The sequence below is a fragment of the Pseudopipra pipra genome, chromosome 5, assembly GCF_036250125.1.
Source record: "Pseudopipra pipra isolate bDixPip1 chromosome 5, bDixPip1.hap1, whole genome shotgun sequence".
Taxonomy (NCBI): Eukaryota; Metazoa; Chordata; class Aves; order Passeriformes; family Pipridae; genus Pseudopipra; species Pseudopipra pipra.
This window is the reverse complement of record NC_087553.1, coordinates 73,906,440-73,924,639: the sequence shown is the minus strand read 5'-3', so window position 1 is coordinate 73,924,639 and position 18,200 is coordinate 73,906,440. Positions and strand designations below refer to the sequence as shown.

The 18,200-nt window shown below is 47.7% G+C and overlaps 1 protein-coding gene across 3 annotated transcripts in view; it reads right to left on the bottom strand.

Moving 5' to 3' along the window:
* The window catches only part of EXOC4 (exocyst complex component 4), a 304,134-nt gene that overhangs the window by 126,938 nt on the left and 158,996 nt on the right, over window positions 1-18,200 (bottom strand). For 2 of the 3 annotated variants that reach the window (XM_064656590.1, XM_064656591.1), the window contains exon 10: window positions 14,292-14,388. In XM_064656590.1, the coding sequence (XP_064512660.1) occupies window positions 14,292-14,388 (97 nt within the window). Of the gene's footprint in view, window positions 1-6,837; window positions 7,912-14,291; window positions 14,389-18,200 lie in introns of those variants that run through there. The other variant, XM_064656592.1, reaches the window with a different exon arrangement.

Genomic DNA, 18,200 nt, shown 5'->3' with positions numbered 1-18,200 from the left:
TTCTGACATTTATTTTGGTGAGCAGAGGATGGGATTGTGCTCTCTCTTAAATGCAATTCAGGAGGTGAACAAGTCTATTCACACTGTGGCTGGAATTTAACTGTGGGAATACGAATTCCCACCTATTTGACATGCAAAGCAAGAGCAAATTCCTCCCCGTGGTTATAAATATCCTCAAGGAAACGTGCAGGTTTCATTATCAGCTGAGCTTTGCCCTTGAGCTGGAGATGAGGATGAGCCTGATGAGTCCTTCCTAAGGCTCAGACCCACCCAGACCTGCTCTCCTGCCTACCTGGGCTTCACTTCACACTCTGGACTTTCATCTTCGAGACAGGAGGAGACACAACGAGGTGTGAAGGAGTTCAGTGGGAAAGAAGTTGTCTAAAAACCCCTCAATTAAAGCAGCAGTTCAATTTTTTTAGTCACCTGTGTCCTTAGGGTGAAAAAGGCTTTTTTTTTTGATATTTCATTTGGGGATATTTATTTTTAATTTTTAATATTTAATATGGGGGACATTGATGCCCATTGCTCAGGACCTGAACTGGCACTTTGTCCACCTTCTTAAGGAACAACGTGTGCCAACAGGGTTTTCCCTGCTGATGTGCCCTGGAATTAACAGGAAAGGCTCCCTGGCACTAAAAATTATGGAGATTGGGGAAACAAACTGTCAAAGTATCCACAATCAGGTCTTACAGGCTACAAATCAAGATTTTAAGATCTGTGTCTGGTAACCTGTAATATTGAGAACACGGGTAACATCATAGGACACAGGGAGTGGTTTCCCACTGCCAGAGGACAGGGATAGGTGGGATATTGGGAAGGAATTGCTGTCTGGGAGGGTGGGGAGGGGCTGGAATGGATTTCCCAGAGAAGCTGTGGCTGCCCCTGGATCACTGGAAGTGTCCAAGTCCAGGTTGGAGCAACCTGGGATAGTGGAAATTGTCCCTGCCCATGGAACTGGATGATCCTTAAGGCCCCTTCCAACCCAAACCATTCCACGATTCTAAGAAATTAGGAGATTTGAGCTCCATCCTCTGCACTTCCAGGTCTGTGGCTGCCCCTGGATCCCTGGAAGTGTCCAAGGCCAGGTTGGAGCAACCTGGGATAGTGGGAGGTGTCCCTGGGCTTGGAACTGGATGAGTTTTAAGGACCCTACTCACCCAAACCATGCCATGATTCTACAAAAGGGAAAAACTGGTTTTACTCTCACGCTACCAAACCTCAGCACCCCCCCAGCAACCCACAAATCTTCATCTTTTTAATTCATCCCGCTCCGGATTTCACAAAAATAGGCCAGAATTAATCAGTGCCGAGTTGCTGCCGTGACTCGTGGGACAATAAAAAGACTCTGATAATCCTCGTGTCGCGCTTCAAAAACCCAACGATGCCCTCAGTGCCGGCGAGAGGATTTTCTACGCAAACACCCTCAAAAAAAAGGGACAATAACACGTGAAAAGAGGGGGTACCCGTGTGCTGCTGTGCTGTTTGTTCCCCAGGAAACAGCTGAACAAAGGGAATTAAAAAAAAAACCAAACCCTAAGGATGGAAGTTGAAGCACGGGAAGGAGGGAAAGGCAGCGATTTTCCAGCCACCCATCTCTGTCGGCACCTCCAGGGAGCTTCGCTAACGCCAAGGCCTGAAGGCACCACATCCATGTGTCTGTCCCTGCTCTGGCACGAGCCAGCCCTAATTCCTGACCTGGAAGACCCCCCTGGAGCACACAGGCTTCATCCCTGTCCATAAACCACCCTCTCTCCAAACCCAAAGTGACACCGGAGTCGCCGGAGTCACGCACCGCGGATCGGGCCTTCCGGGCCGGCAGAGTTTTCCAGCTGCTCCACGGCAGAGACACGACCCCAGAGCTGGAAAACTTCCCTTCTTCTCCCTCCTCTTCGGCCACCTCTGGGCACCACTGGTGGAGCTGAACAAAGGGAAACCACTCTGTGCCCTGGGATGATGAACAATTAACGGCCTGTGACACGATTCTCTCGCTGTGGCCGCTTGTCACACGAGCTGGAAGTTTTCCCCCCCTCCCAGCTCTGTGCTGACAGGGATCTCAAAACTGTCAAAAGATTTACTGCAAAAAGCACCTCCAGGCCAAGTTTGAGGTGACTTCCATGCTCTTGTTTTGCCTTTTTTTTTTTTTTTGCTCCCCTTAATATATTTTGCTCCTAAAAGGGGATTTTCCACACGCCGAGGTAAAACTCCACGTAAAAGAGCCTTATTTACACTCACAACACCAGCTGGTTCCTCGTTCTCAGCCCACCTGAAGCACCACAGTTGCCTCTTTCACTTCCCTGAGGGAATACCTACATGTTCTGCATCTTTCTGGATTTCTTATCGTGCAAGAACTGCTTGGCAAAAGTTGCACATCGGTCCCTCAAAAGAGCAACGAAATGACAAGGCACAGGAGATGGGAGAAGTCAAACATATGTTTTGAAATGTCACAAGCAGCACAGTAAAAAGCCACGAGGAAGTGGCAAACCCCTCCCCCCCCCCTAAAAACAGCTAAATATAATTAGGCTTTAAAATTTAGGAATTCGAGGCATATAAACTCAAGAGGAACCTTTCTATTCCTGGGTGACTTTGTGCAAAAAAAATTGCTCTGCGAAAATAACTCCCCACGACCCACAGTTCCAACACCCTTGGGCAGCAGCAGCACCACTTTGAGAAATCTGGGAAAAAAGATGCCTAAATAAGGCTCCCAAAATTTCCACTTTTTATAGTCAAAGGAATTTAGTTAAACACCCCCCTCCCTCTCAGACTTGTGGCTCAGTGATTTCGTTGGAGCGGCAAAAATCCTGGAGGAATGGAATTAGAGAGTTACTGGGGCATCGCTCCCACATGGACCTTGAGCAGAATTGGGGGGATTTGGGTGTAAAAGGACTTAGTAAAGCAGAAAAACTTCGGGCTGAGCACAGAACTGAACTTTAAAGTCTGAAATTCCCTGGATTTCTTGCAGCCATAACCAAAAATCCACGTACGGGTTAAACCCCCAGCACCTCTATCCAACATCTGACTGCCCTACTTACTTGAAGAAGCAAGCAAATGATTCCACTGAAATTCCAAAGGGGGAACTCCAGTGTGAAGGTCTCTGAAGTGACAACCGCTAATGACTTTTGACAATTTGACTTCTTTTGTTTTTCCCCCTCGTGTGGAGCTGCTGGGACTTGCCACCAAACCCAGGGAGCTCTTGGAAAGAGCCTGGGAGGGACTGACACGATCACCCCCCTGAGCCTGAGGCTGGTTCCATCCACGAAGAGATTCATGCCTGTTAAACTCCATAAAAACACCCTGTCAGTCCCTGTTATCCCAGGATTTTGTATGAAAAAGGAGAGGAAACCAAAATATTTTAAATTGCCTTTAAAATTCAGGACACCTGAAGGTAAGACAAGCCTCTGACAGGATCTACCTGAGCTTGAGGAATTGGAAAGGATTCTGAGGAAGATTTTATTTCATCTTCTTTCTGGAGGAAGAAAAACGTCATTATTGTCACACCGTGAGATTTTCATCTTTATTTTTTGGGAAGATACGCTGGATTAGAGGAACAAGAATTTCTTCAATGGATTAAAGAAAATTCTGGGCTGTGATTTTAGAGGGTTTGCAATGACAATGAGAACACACTTGTACATGTGTTTCCCTGCAGACAAAAAAAATGCAAGCAATTTAAACCTCTTAATCCAAAACCTAGGCTAAAAACCTAGGCTAAAAATACAGAATATATAATATATACATGATGTTTTAATTCTTCTTTCATTCCGTGCTTTGTAACCCAAATAAATTTCTTATTGAAATGGGTGTGGAGTTTGATGTCCCAATGCTGGATAATTATCATGGAATTATAGAATGGTTTGGGTTGGAAGGGACCTTAAAGACTATCCAGTTCCAACCCCTGCCATGGGCGGGGACACCTTCCACTAGCCCAGGTTGCTCCAAGTTCCATCCAACCTGGCCTTGGACACTTCCAGGGATCCAGGGGCAGCCACAGATGCTCTGGGAAATCCATTCCAGCCCCTCCCCACCCTCCCAGACAGCAATTCCTTCCCAATATCCCATCCATCCCTGCCCTCTGGCACTGGGAAGCCATTCCCTGTGTCCTGTCCCTCCAGGCCTTGTCTCCAGTCCCTCTCCAGCTCTCCTAGAGCCCCTTTAGGCCCTGCAAGGGGCTCTCAGCTCTCCCTGGAGCCTTCTCTTCTCCAGGGGAACATTCCCAGCTCTCCCAGCCTGGCTCCAGACCAGAGGGGCTCCAGCCCTGGCAGCAGCTCCAGGGCCTCCTCTGGACTCTCTCCAGCAGGTCCACGTCCTCTTGCTATTGTTCTCCTGAGCTGAATTCCCAGTGGGATCTCCCCTGAGGGGGCAGAGGGGCAGAATTCCCCCTTCCCTCGCTGTGGGATCAACCCAGGGCACGGGGTGTTTCCAGGATGCAGCACACGCTGCTCCCACCTTCCACGAAAGCTCTGGGACACCAAGGACGGGAGGGACGTGGAGAGGTGACAGTTCACTGCTGTTAAACCTCACGAATCAAGACTATTTCTAAGAATCACAACAAATCCCCGTAGCAGCAACGGGGCCGGGACACACGGCTTCATCAAAACTCGACTTTGCCGATTAAACACCTCCAGGAATTCGGTCGCTCTACATCAAAATTAGAACAGCAGGTAAAGGGCAGGGGGAGCCCACACTTCTATTCATCAGACTTTTTTTTTTTTTTACCTCTCTCCCTCCCCTTTTTTTTGTTTTGCCGGGACCGGAGCTCCGAGAATACAAATTTGGTGGTTCAGCCTCCCCTTTGCTTCATTTGCATCTGTTGATTCGTTTGGGTGAGGAGAGGAGGTCGATGCAAATCGAAACCTCTGTCTCCTCCTCCCGTCTCCCGTTTCTCACCATCCCCTCTCCCGCGGAATTAGGGGCAACACCAACTAAAAAAGAGCTTTTTCTCTCCTGCTGCAGCACAGCCAAAGCGAATAGTAATTCCCTGGGGATTGACACAAGGAGGTTTTGGTGGGTAACACTTCACCCAAGGCACTTTTCAAACCAGGGAGCTCCGAAACAGCTTGGATTTATCAGCCCTCCAGAAACGTCACGCGTTCCGCCAAGATTTTGGGAAGGTTTAAGGAAGAATTTATGGAATTAAGGAAGAAACACCCCCCCCCCCTTCATTTTGTTTACCTATCTGACTCGACTGGTTTTCTGGCATTTCTGGATGACTCTGGACATGTTGTGTCTTCCATGACGTGTCCAGTTCTGGGACACTCAGGACAAGAGAGATATGGAGGGGCTGGAGCGTGTGCAGGGAAGGGAAGGGAGCTGGGGAGGATCTGGAGAATTCCTGAGGGAGCTGGGGGGGCTCAGCCTGGAGAAAAGAGAGATCAGGTGGGACCTTCTGGCTCTGCAAGTCCCTGACAGGAGGGGGGAGTCAGAGGAGGGGTCAGGCTCTGCTTCCAGGGAACAAGGGACAGGAGGAGAGGGAACGGCCTCAAGCTGCGCCAGGGGAGGGTCAGGTTGGATATTGGGGAAATTCCTTCCTGGAAAAGGTGTTCAGGCCTTGGCAGGGGCTGCCCAGGGAGGTTTGGAGTCCCCAGCCCTGGAGGTGCCCAAGGAAGGTCTGGCCATGGCACTCAGTGCTCTGGGCTGGGGGACAAGGTGGTGTTGGTCAAAGGTTGGTTGGACTTGATGACCCTGGAGGGCTTTTCCAACCTCAGGGTTGTTTACCTGTCTGAGTCACCTGATGTTTCAAAGTGATATTGTCCCCTCCAAGCTCTTGCCTTCAGTCCAAAGAACTCTTGTTACCTCAGAGATTGTGTTTTTAACGTCGCAAAGCGCCTGACGGTGGGTAATTACAACAAATTATCTGAATAATTCCAATACTTCATCGACTCTGTTACAAATGACAACCAGCAATTAAACCCATCACTGCCTTTCATCCAACTAACCAGAAAAAACCCACTTAACTATTGACCTGGGCGTAGCTAAAACTCGTAATAAGCACCCGTTCTGTTCGCTCCAACAATGGTTCTCCATCCCTGACAACTTCTGTTTGGTTTTAATAGGGAAGAGGTGCCAAAATTTTCTCTAGGAGGCTCCAGAGGGATGCAGATGGCAGATCTTCTCCTGTCAGACACTGGAAAAAGGGGGATTTTGGGTGGCTGGAATGGGTGAACCAAACCTGGGACACGTGCCAGCGGCGGGGACTCGGGGGAAAAGGCACCTGAGCAGAGGTTGGGTGAACTTTTCCATCAGCAGATGGTACAAGTGCAAAGTTTTGCACCTTTTACACGGAGGAAAAACTGACCTGGATGAATGGGAAGCAAAAAACATGGAAAAATTGTGGATGGCCCATGCCTGGAAGTGTCCAAGGCCAGGAAGGGGCTTGGAGCAACCTGGGGTAGTGGAAAGTGTCAGGGGGTTGGAACTGGATGATGTTTAAGCTCCCTTCCAACCCAAACCATCCCATGATTCTGTTTTACTCCCAAATACCTCGTTCCACGAAAAACTTTGCTTTCACCAGCAAATCCCAAAAACGGGAATCACCTCTTTTTGTTCTCATGGAGCACCAGCTCTCCTGCCTTCAATCAAAAACTCACAAAGCTTGATAAAAGCAACCACAGGCACTGGGTGAAACTTTTTAGGGTCATGACACCATAGCACGGATTTAAATCACGCCGTGGTTTCATCCTTGGATTTCCCCTATCAAGGGAAAACCCTCAGCGAAGTATTTTCTGTGCGGGTTCCACAGACAGATCACAAATTTAGAATTTGTCAGGGTTTGGGTGGGGTTTTTTTCACCATGAAAGTGAAAGATGCTTTTCTGGTTCTGCTCTGTGAATTCTTTACAGATTTTTCTTTTTTTTTTTTTAGCAACAGCAGAGCAATATTTGCTATATTTGAAAGGAAAGCTGAGGGGTATCAAAGTGAGTTTTAGGTGCCATGGAAGTTCATTCCCCACCGGAAAGGCACCAGCTCCAGGATCTCACCTCGTGATTGAGGGGATTTATGGTGTCTGATAACCCATTGTGGCACTTGGGGACATGGTTTGTGGTGGCCTTGGCAGTGCTGGGGGAATGGTTGGGCTCGATGATCTAAGGGGGCTTTTCCAACCTTTAATGATTCTGGGATTAAATGTGGATCTCTGTGTGTAATTCCAGCTTCTGACTCAGATTTTTGTATTCAGGATGGTTAAATGGAATAAATTAATCCATTCTTCCCTGCCAGCTTTGCCAAACCCTCCTCTGGCCCCATGGTCAGCACTGAATTAGCCAGGCAGGGGACAATGGATTGTTTTAGGTCCCTTCTGACTGAACTATCCCAAGACGGCTCAGGCCGTGTGATGGAGCATTCAAGGGATAAATCAATCCCTGAAAACTCCAGTGGCATCATAAATCCTTCTTAATAAGGACAAATAAGCAAAATAAGAACAATACCAGTGTTCAGCAATATGGGGAACTTTGATCCTGCTCCATGAGAACAGGAGGAAAACGCTGGAATTAAACTTGAGCAGCGCAACAGGTTTCCCAGAGAAGCTGTGGCTGCCTCATCCCTGGAAGTGTCCAAGGCCAGCTTGGAGCAACCTGGGCTAGTGGAAGGTGTCCCTGGCCATGGAAAGGTCCTTTTCAACCCAAACCATTCTGTGATTCTGTAATTCCAAGAAGGAACGAGCCCACACTGCTTTGTTGGCTCGAGGAACACGATCCAGGTTAGAAGTAATTCATGGAATCGCATTAACACCGTTCCCGGCTACTCAGCCCGAGCTCTTGCAAATGTCAAAATTCCTCTGTTCCTTCAGCTCGTGTTTCATCCAGAGGGAAGGAGGAGCTGCAGACATGTGAAATTTCTGACAGGCTGTTGATTTTCCCCTTCGGATGAAGCATGTTTGAAAACTCCCAACGTGACTGATCTGCTGAAGCGCGTTCCCTGACAGACAATATAAAATCAATGCATCGCAGATTAAGAGGAGGAGGAGGAGGAGGAGGAGGGGTGGGGGGTTTTTTTTTGGCATGTAAGAGTTTTTGTTTGTGTGGGAGGTGGTGGCGGTGACGGGGAGGGGGGAGAAGGGGATCACTTTATTTCCTGTCATGGAAAATGAACAGCCCCACATTAAGGTTTTTATAAACTGTCATCTCTAATCAGACGCACGCGGGAGGACTGTCAGCTCTCATAAAGCGTCGGGGCGGGGAGGGAGGGGGAAAGAAAAAAAAAAAGCACGAAACGTGAAGCTGCTCCCCATCCCTTCTCCTACTTCTGCAGTGGCCTCACTCACAAGGAAAAACCTTTTCCTTGGCAGTGTCACAACAACAAGGCTCTGCTGAAAACGTGTCTTTAGAATTCAGCGGCGGCGACGGCTCCGCGAGGGGCCTGTCAGGGAGAAAAGGGTCGGGATTCGCCCGCGAGGAACATCCATCCCTGCCGGTGACAGCACGAGGCACTTGTCAACCAAATGCCTCCTAAACACTCATTAAACCACGGGGAGGGAAAAGAATTCCATAGGTGGGTGTGGAATTGCTCCCTTGAGATTCCGGGTTCGGGGCAATTGGAGGGAAAACGGCGGCGAGTGGATGGAAAGGATGGAAAGTTGAGTGGAGCAGCTGCCACGCTCAGGGAGGAGAAGTAACCAAAATAAAGGTGGGAGTTTCTAGAGGAAGGTTCTACTACCAGAAGGTGTCCCTGCCCATGGCAGGGGGTTGGAAAGGGATGATCTTTAAGGTCCCTTCCAGCCCAAACCATTCTGGGATTCTGTAATAATAGGAAGCATCAGGTGACGAGAATTGGGATTTGAGATCCCTCTGTGCTGGGACCTGGGGAGGCCTCACCTCAAGTCCTGGGGGCAGTTCTGGGCTCATCACAAGACATGGAGGGGCTGGAGTGTGTGCAGGGAAGGGAAGGGAGCTGGGAAGGGGCTGGAGAATTCCTGAGGGAGCTGAGGGGGCTCAGCCTGGAGAAAAGGGGGATTAGGGGGGACCTTCTGGCTCTGCAAGTCCCTGACAGGAGGGGGGGAGCTGGGGAGGGGTCGGGCTCTTCTCCCAGGGAACAAGGGACAGGAGGAGAGGGAACGGCCTCCAGCTGTGCCAGGGGAGGGGTAGGTTGGACATCAGGAGGAATTTCCTCGTGGAAAGGGTGGTGAGGCCTTGGCAGGGGCTGCCCAGGAAGGTTTGGAGTCCCCACCCCTGGAGGTGTCCAAGGAAGGCCTGGCCTTCAGTGGCACTCAGTGCTCTGGGCTGGGGGACAAGGTGGGCATTGGGCACAGGGAGGCTCAAAGACCCTGGAGGTCTCTTCCAACCTAAAGGATTCAACAATTCCATGATCTCCTGATCTGGCTCTCACCTGTCCCACCCCATCACAGAACCAGCAGAGAGGCACCATCTCCCTGGTGCCTGGAGGCCCTGGAGCCTCCTCTCCAAGGGAGGACCAACCCTACCTTGCAGGAGCCAGATTTGGATTAACTCAGTGATATTTTTCCCCCTCTTTAAAGATAAGTCTGAATGTAAGACTCCATGAAATCTGGAGGCTTCTATTTTTAAGGAGTCACACTGCATTTAAAAGTTTGCAAACGACGTTTCCTGTGCACAAAACCAGCACGTCAGATATTTTCTTTTCCTGAACCCCTGACCCTCTGCTCATTACTCAAACTCAAACTCAAACTTGCAGCAGTCAATATTACAAGTTCCCTCTCCCAGCTTGAGTCAGTTTTATCGATTTCTCTAAAATCAAGTATTTTGGGTTTGATTCAAAAAGCTGAAGGCATCAGCTCTCATTATTTAGCACTATTTGTGCCGTAGGAGGCTTTGACATTTTCCACCTCCTTCAATAATAATGTGGAACCCTTAGACTGATAAAATACCACATCTTTTTCTTAACCTATTTGGTGCCATTTAATGCAGTCTAAATGTAACTCACAAACTAATTTTACCACTCCTTTTGCTTCCCAAGTAACACACTCCCCATATGGTCAAACATTAATTCTGTGGTGTGCAACTACAAGACATTGTAGTTAAAATAAAATTAGCTGTTTATTATTCTGGCTGTACAGATATACTAATAAAAGGGGTTTTCAGTGAGGTTAAACACAGAGTTTTATATCAATTAGGAGTCATGAGGTTTTGGAACCTGCTCAGCTGCAGCAGCAGCTGATGCTCCAAGACTTTGATGTCCCAACTTTGCTGTTCCCTCCCCAAGATTTCCAGAAGCAGCAGAGGGCTTAGATTCTACACACAGCACCTTTCATCTCGACACAACCCGAAATAAATAGAATTATTCCCATAAAACTGCCAATATTTGTGCACCTGGGTGTGTGTGCACGTGTTCTGCACGTTGGCCACCTCCTTCCCAAGGACAGGGAATCCCTGGAATCTGCAGCTGGACCTTCAGCAGCTCAGAGCTCATTGCCACCAGTTGGTGGCAGGCAGCAAAAGTCAACACCTTCCTCCTCGATTAATCCCCAAATCATTTATTTTATTAATTAAAAGAGCAATCACTCTTTTTTTTTTTTTTTTTGGAATTAACACCACTGGAAGAAAGAGGTTAATTCCAAAGTGAAAAGCCTCCTGCTTTCAATGATGGAGACTTGTAGCAACAGACAAAAGCACTCCATTTTAAATTAAAATGTCAAATTATTACCTTCTCTTTTCCCTCCACTGCCATCAATCCCAAATCCAAGCAGCAGCAAACCGTAGCGTTAAACTTTGCATCCCAAACAACACCAGCAGAGGCAAAGCAGGGATTTGGTTTTTCCTTCTTTTTTTTACTTTTTTTTTTGTTTTTTTTCCCCTGCCCCAACACACCAACTCTTTGTTTTTCCCCTTGCTCTCCAGGCTCTGAAATCCAGGGCGGTGATTTGGACATCGCCGAAAGGGAGATTCCCCCAAAAACAGCCCCGTGGAGAGGGAGAGGCTGCCGAGCCAATTCGGCTCCTCCATCCTCCTTCCCAAGGTCACAATCTCGCCCAGATTTTTCCAAATCATCCTCCAAGCCCTTTTAATTGCTGCTTGATCTTAATGAGGTGTGGCTGATGGTAATAAATGGAAGCCCTGGCGGCCTCGATATCCAACATCCAAACCACGTTCCGCTGAGTTCCCATCGCCCTCCATCCCCTCCATCCCCCCTCCCAAGACTGCAGACATCTGTTCTTCAATTGTCTGGTAATAAACACACTCTATAAAGCATATGTAAAAGGATTATTACCCTCAGGAGCCAAGTGCCTTTCAAATGCCAGCTGAAACAAATAAACATTAACGATAAAACAGAGAGAGAGAGAGAGAGAGAGAGAGAAGGAAGGAAAAAAAAATCCCCACCAAACAAATGTCACACCAGACATTGCTCAGGCTGCTCCAGATTCCAGGATTTGGTCCTGCACGATTCCTTCCTCCAGTGGGAGATGTTATTCCTCAGACCAGCAACACCAGTGCTTTCCCAAGCCAAGGAAACGCCGGTTAACAGCGAAGGATGAACTGGACTCCAATTTTGGTAACTTTTATACTTCACCACCTCCCACGAAAAGTAATTAAGGGAAATCAGACATGTATCCTGCTCCAATTTGGAATTTTCCAGTAGGAAAATCTATTTCCCAGGAATCACCTCCCCCTTGTCTTTCAGAAATTCACTCCTCGTTTCTGTTTCTTACGCGTGTGGAGCATCGTTAAATCCTGGTAATTAAGCTGGGCCTTGGTGGGTCTCAGTTGTCCTGGTGGAAATCAGGGGACCCACATCCCAAAACCTCACTTCCCACCTCTGGTTTGCTGCTCTAAATGAATTCCAAGGGAAGGGAAGCTTTGAAAACCATTTGTGAGTATTTCCCTTTACGCTCCCCGTGGCTGTAAATTCTAATTTCTCTAAACAAACGTTGGTCACGGGGGGATAAGGGGTTAATTTACAGCCTCCCCCCCCCCCAAAAGCCTGTTGAACCTGTGTCTTCAAAAGGATCTGGAGCTGAGCTTGTAAATAAAAAAAAAGGATCAAAAAAAGGCTTTTTAAGCAGCAAATTTACCCCCTGTGCTTGTGCCCCTCTGATGTGATGGACAGTGAGACTTCTCATATCAGGAGGACAAGAGAGGGGAACTCAAGACTGATGGATATGAATGTTCTGGTTACAACTCTCCACATTTTGGGGCTGAATTCTCTTTTAAAAGCCAGGCTTTAAATCACCCCACCGGGGGCCTGGTTTCCCAGAAATCCAGTTTGCTCAGTGCTTCCTAAGAAAAATCAGTCCACCTAGCAACAGATTTATGGGAACTTGGTAAAAATAAGGAAAAAAACCCTCACTTGTGAATAAAATATTGATCATTTTGAATTCAAAGCAGACTCATCTGAAGCAGGTACAAGGGACAGGGATGAAAGACGACCCCAGCAGCAAATGGCAAATAAAACAAGTGAAAACTTCACACCTTTGCAGGAATTCCCTCCAGGAAGAGTTGGGAATTCAGACAGGAACGTTCAGAAAAGGGCCAAGCAAAGATTTAACCAACGAGGGATGCACAGGTAGGACGAGGATTCTAATATTCCAAGTGCTGGGAATTATTGCACCATCGAAATATTTTAGCCAGAGTTGAGGAGCCAAAGCTGAGGAGCCAAAACCAAATCTAAGACAACAAGGACTCAGCACTCGCTGTGTCAGTGATTAAAATTGGTAAAATCACATTAAAACAGTTCCCACAGCCCTCATCCTAACCCCAAATCCCCCCCAATCCTGCAGGGGGAAAAGGCCAGGCTGGGTCACAGCCTGTTTTCCTTCTCCTCCTGCGGCTGCCGATGGAAAACTGGGCACAGGGAAGTGAGGATGCTCCAGTTATTTTTTTAAGAGGCAAAGTATTCCTCCTGCCCCTCTTGTAGGCTTGGTAATGAAGAGTGAAGTGTTTGTGAGAGGTGTTATTTTAAAGCAGAGCACTCAGGTTTGAGGAGAAAAAAAGGGGGGGAAACGAAGCGGGAAGGCAAAGGGAAAGAATCTAAATCAATGGGAAATATGTCATCAATAAAACTAAGAGCATCACCCCCCTCTGTGCTTGGAAGGCATCTGTAAATTCATTTAAAAAAATGAGAAATTGAAGAAATATCGATTGAAGAGCATCTCAACCGTCGCCCATCTTTTCCCACAGTAAAATGGCTGAAAACTATAAATTTATACGGCAGCAAATTTCATTTTTAGGGCGTTTCTTCAGTTGGGAAGAGACAGAGGTTGAAATGAAATCCGCTTGGGGAATTCTCCATTTCATTTATGGACATCCAGCAATAAACAGAGGGTACCACGGACACACCCCTTTTTCCAAGGAAAGCCCTTAAAGACCATACCAAATTTTAGTGCTTTCTCAACATTATTCCAATATTTGGTGTAATGAAATCAGAAATCTAGATCTGGAGGAGTTTATGGATTCTCCACCTGTATTTTTTAAGTGCTGAGAAGTCACAAAGAACTTTAAAAACCATCTTTTTGAGGGCTGAGAACTGAGGTCAGTCGGACATTCCTTCCCCTTGGGGATAAGACTGAATTATTTTTTATTGCTGTTTTATGATGGGAGACAATCCCCTGGTTGTTCAGTGGCTCGTGACAGCGAGTAATAAAAGCAGAGCCAAGGGGGGAAACGCTCTAAAGCTGCTGGTGCTGAGTGGGAAAGGACATCCCTGAGGAGGAAGGAAAACCCTGGCAGGGAAAAGCAGAGGTGGGAGATCGACACGAACCGAGGCAAACGTTGCAGTGTTTAATTCCAGCAATTAATTCCAACAAAACCAACCCCAGGGACTGTTTGACTGCAAAGCCAAAAAAGAGCAAAACTCAAGCAACCTGAGGAGGACGACACGGTGAGAAAAAGCTCATTAAAGACCTGCTCTATTTAAGTTTCCAGCTGTGAGGATTTTGGGAATCACCTGGGATCAGGCACTGATTTGCCAGATCACACTTGTTTTATCAAAGCCTGAACTCGCCTTGCAGTTCGTCAGAGCATCCTCTGAGTTTTTTTAAGGAGCACAAAGGCCAGGAAGAGACAAACAACTCGTGGCAGGTCGCAAATAAATTCTACCTCGTCGGTAATAAACAACACTGGGAAGCGAAACGGGCTCGCCCAGGCAGGGAATCCCACCTGGCATCAGAGTTCCCTTCAAGAAAGGTTTAAAAACATCGCCAAGAAGCTGAATTAATGATGATTTTTTTTAAACATCTGCACACCAACAACTCCAGAGCGAGGCCGCTGCTCCGGGACGCGGCTCGGAAGCGGCGCCATCCCCGTGGAGAAGGTTAATTCCAGAAGGTTAATCCCACTTAATTCTAATGGTTTGCACCTGTAGGAGCACGTGGAAAACCTGAATTTTACCTGAGGAGGGGATGAAAGATGACGGTGATGTTCCTGGCTCCTGGTTTGCAGACAAACTTGGATCCGCCACCTTCAATTAAGTTATCATCCGGTCCTCCTGGAAAATAACAGCAAACAAAGTTGGCTAACAGATCTCAGCAGCCCGAGGTTTTTAGATAGCAAGTGATAATTAAACGCTTAGCAAGTGATAATTAAACATGAATTAGAGGCTTCTTTCCTGATGAAAGATCAGTAATTAACGTGAAGACACGCTCCCCTGTACCCCCCTCTTGCTCACAGCAAGCACTGCTGAAGCAGTGGGGACAATACAGGTGGGGCTGAGATGTTTTTAAACATTATTTCCACTCCCCAAAATTAGTGGAAGTCTTGCAGGAAGACCACGAAGTCCAGGTCCTGCATCTTGTGCAATAAACCCCCAATGTCTTGTCCACGGGGCTCAGATGTGTTTTGAAGCCCACAGGGCTTGGAAAGGGTTTGAAGAGCAGCACTTCCCTGAATCTTGCTGCTTCCAGGTCCTGCACATCTGAGGATTCCACAATTCCACCTGGAAGATGCTTGGTTTTGATTGCCAGTGACCTGGCATTTTAACTCCTGAATTATATTTAACATTTCCAGGTCTCTCAGGGGTTCATTCCCTGCGCTGAATTTGGGATTCCCGAGCAGGAGACACAATTCCCCGAGTTCCACCTGGGTACAAACAGGGTCCCAGCTACAGAAAAAACCCATTTGTGAGTTTGGCAGCTCCTTTGCAGCGAAACACAACTCAGGACAACGTTATTTGTGCACCACAGCCCCACAGAGAAGGATTTGGAGTGGCAGGAAAACATCAACCTGTGTATCACCGGGTGAACATTCCCAGCTCTCCCAGCCTGGCTCCAGAGAAGAGGGGCTCCAGCCCTGGGAGCAGCTCCAGGGTCTCCTCTGGACTCTTTCCAACAGTTCCATGTCCTCCTGCTGTTGTTCCCAGGGCTGGAGGCAGCTCTGCAGGGGGATCATCATCATGTGCTGCCACCCTCCCACAAACAACCCCATCAGCTGTGGGGTTTTGGCAGAAAACCTCAAAGAACCCCAAAAAACGAACTCGGGCGAAGTTTGTACCTCCCAAAGATTACGAAGCCCTTCCCGTTTTTCACGTGAACTCTTCCTCAGGGATTGATAATAATAAATACAGGAGCTCATCACATTATTGGGGCAGCTTTAGAGGTGCAGGGAAACGACAAAGTCCTTGAAAATCAAAGCTCCACCAGCAGGTTATGGAAGTTTTTGACCCTGACGTGTGTCTGCCTTGAATTAAGAGGAAAGTCTCCAAACTGGAAAGGGTGTGAGGGGAAGAAAGTGCCTCCAACCTTCTTTCCAAAGGGAAGTTTATCTGCCTTAGGACATTACCTGCAAAAAAATAAGCTCTTTGATGGCTGGATTTATTGGATTTATTTGCTCCTCCTGTAGCAACCTCACAGCAAAACCCAAGGACTGAGCAGGTCACAGCACCAGCTCCTCCATATCCCAAAAGGTCCCTCCAGGTCAGGGGTGTTTCTTACAGGAATTCCCATCCCAGGAGTGTTTTCTACAAGAATTCCCATCCCAGCAGTGGATTTAAGATGCTGTTTTGGTGAGGTTTGCTCCCTGTGGAGCGAGAAATCCAGGGAAACTCGGGATATCTGCAGTCACAGCATTTCCACAGCTGAGTCAGCTCCTCCAACGCGGTGCTGGGATGTGGAAGCCTCCTGGTAAATCCTACACCAACACAAGGATTCAGGAAGCACAGAGTAGCTGAAGGCAGAGTTAATTCAGCTTTACTGACTGTATTTAGAAAGAGGAAGCTCTTAAAAAAAAAAAGAAGCCGTGAATTTCCTGAATCGAACTCACACGATGTGACAGCTTAAAAAAAGAAAATAAATAAAAAAAGAGGTGTGAGTTCAAGGGAAAGAAAATTATTCATTTCCCCTGTTAATGTCAGATCCTGCAATTTCCAGCGGGGTCTCTGTGTCTTTACAGACTTATTGGAGGATTTATCCGAGCACGAGCTGCTGAGGCATGAAAGGAGGAAATGCAGGCTGGAATTAAGGCAGGGCTGTGATTCTTGTTACACCAAGTCACCCTGCACTAATCAATATTATTGACTGGGCCCTCCATGTTTTATTCCTCCACAGCCAGGAATGAAAGGATCCACCTGATCCGCTCGGCCCCGCTCTGAGGGATTGGAGCAGAACAGAATGCTGGAACAGGGAGGAAAAAAGGGGATTTTACATCTTCCTGGCTCTGGGTTTTCAATTAATCGCCACGGAAGCTCCGGGGGAAGGTGGGAGGCACGAGGAAAAGCAGTTTTGTTTTTCAGTCTCTTAAAATATCGAAGGGTTTTGCCTTGAAAAACATGTTGAGATGTAAATCTTGTTCCTGGGGATGGCTCCTACACATCAACCAATCCTGAGGATTCCAGCAGGCTCCACTGCTCCTCTCACCTTCTCCTCTCTCCATGCTGGAGCTTTGTGGTGGCTGACACTGGAGAAAAGCCCCAGCTGGAGCAGGAGAGAGGACATGATCCCTCTGTCTGTATATTTGGGAGCAAATCCCCCCTGAGGACTCTCCCCCAAGGTCTGAAATGTGTATTTACATGGAGCAGCCAATGGGACTGGATTCATCCACCAAAGGCAATTCCCTGTGCTGGAGAACCACCAGGAATGCCCATAAAAATACACCAGGAATATCCCTTTGCCTTTCTTGAGTCTATCAAGGGTATCTCCCACGGGGAGGGGAACGATCGTTCCTCCAAACAATCCAAGACCAGGCAGCTCTGCAGGAAACAGGGAGCAGAGAATCATGGAATGATTTGGGTTGGAAGGGAAGCTCATCTTGTTCCATCCTCTCCCATGGGCAGGGACACCTTCCACTATCCCAGGCTGCAAATGAAGGAAGGGAGGGAGACCAGAAAAAAACATGGAGATGCTCCCAGGGCTGGATTCCCTCTGCTCTGGAGCCAGGCTGGGAGAGCTGGGAATGTTCCCCTGGAGAAGAGAAGGCTCCAGGGAGAGCTGAGAGCCCCTTGCAGGGCCTAAAGGGGCTCCAGGAGAACTGGAGAGGGACTGGGGACAAGGCCTGGAGGGACAGGACACAGGGAATGGCTTCCCAGTGTCAGAGGGCAGGGTTAGATGAGATATTGGGAAGGAATTGCTGTCTGGGAGGGTGGGGAGGGGCTGGAATGGATTTCCCAGAGAAGCTGTGGCTGCCCCTGGATCCCTGGAAGTGTCCAAGGCCACGTCGGAGCAACCTGGGATAGTGGAAGGTGTTCAGGTTGGAACAAGATGATCTTTCATGTCCCTTCCAACCCAAACCTTCCCATAATTCCACAAACAGTAGAAATAATGCCTTTTTTTTTCCCCTCCTTATGATTCCCAGAGCTGCAGTTTGCAGAACCTCTCCAAGAAGAGCTGAACTTGCAAATCCACACGAGCAGACTCGGAGAGAAGAAAACTCTCCACCCCATCAGAGAGAATGAGCTGTAAATCCTCATTCCCAGAGAGCCCTGAGGATTTCCAAGTGTGTGGAAGTGCCCACAACATTACACTGAGTACAGGACCAACCATCCCTGCTCATTGATCCACAACTTCCCAGCACATTCCACACTCCAGGCACCATCTGGTGATGTCACAATGCAAGAAATCCTTCACTGGGTTCAAGGATTTGGTTGTTGTTTTGTTTTTTTTTAATTATGTAAGTCAAGAAAGTCTAATTCTACATTTATTAGCACCAGAAAAATAACCCAAACTTTCACAGCTCTCTCAGTGAGTGTTTTTTGTTGTAGCAGTTTCTTTCTCAGGAGCAGAGTTGGTTGATTTAAATCTGCTCAGTAATAAATTATGGGGGGGGGGGGGGAGGAACAAAAAGAAAAAAAATAAAAAACAAAGAAAAATA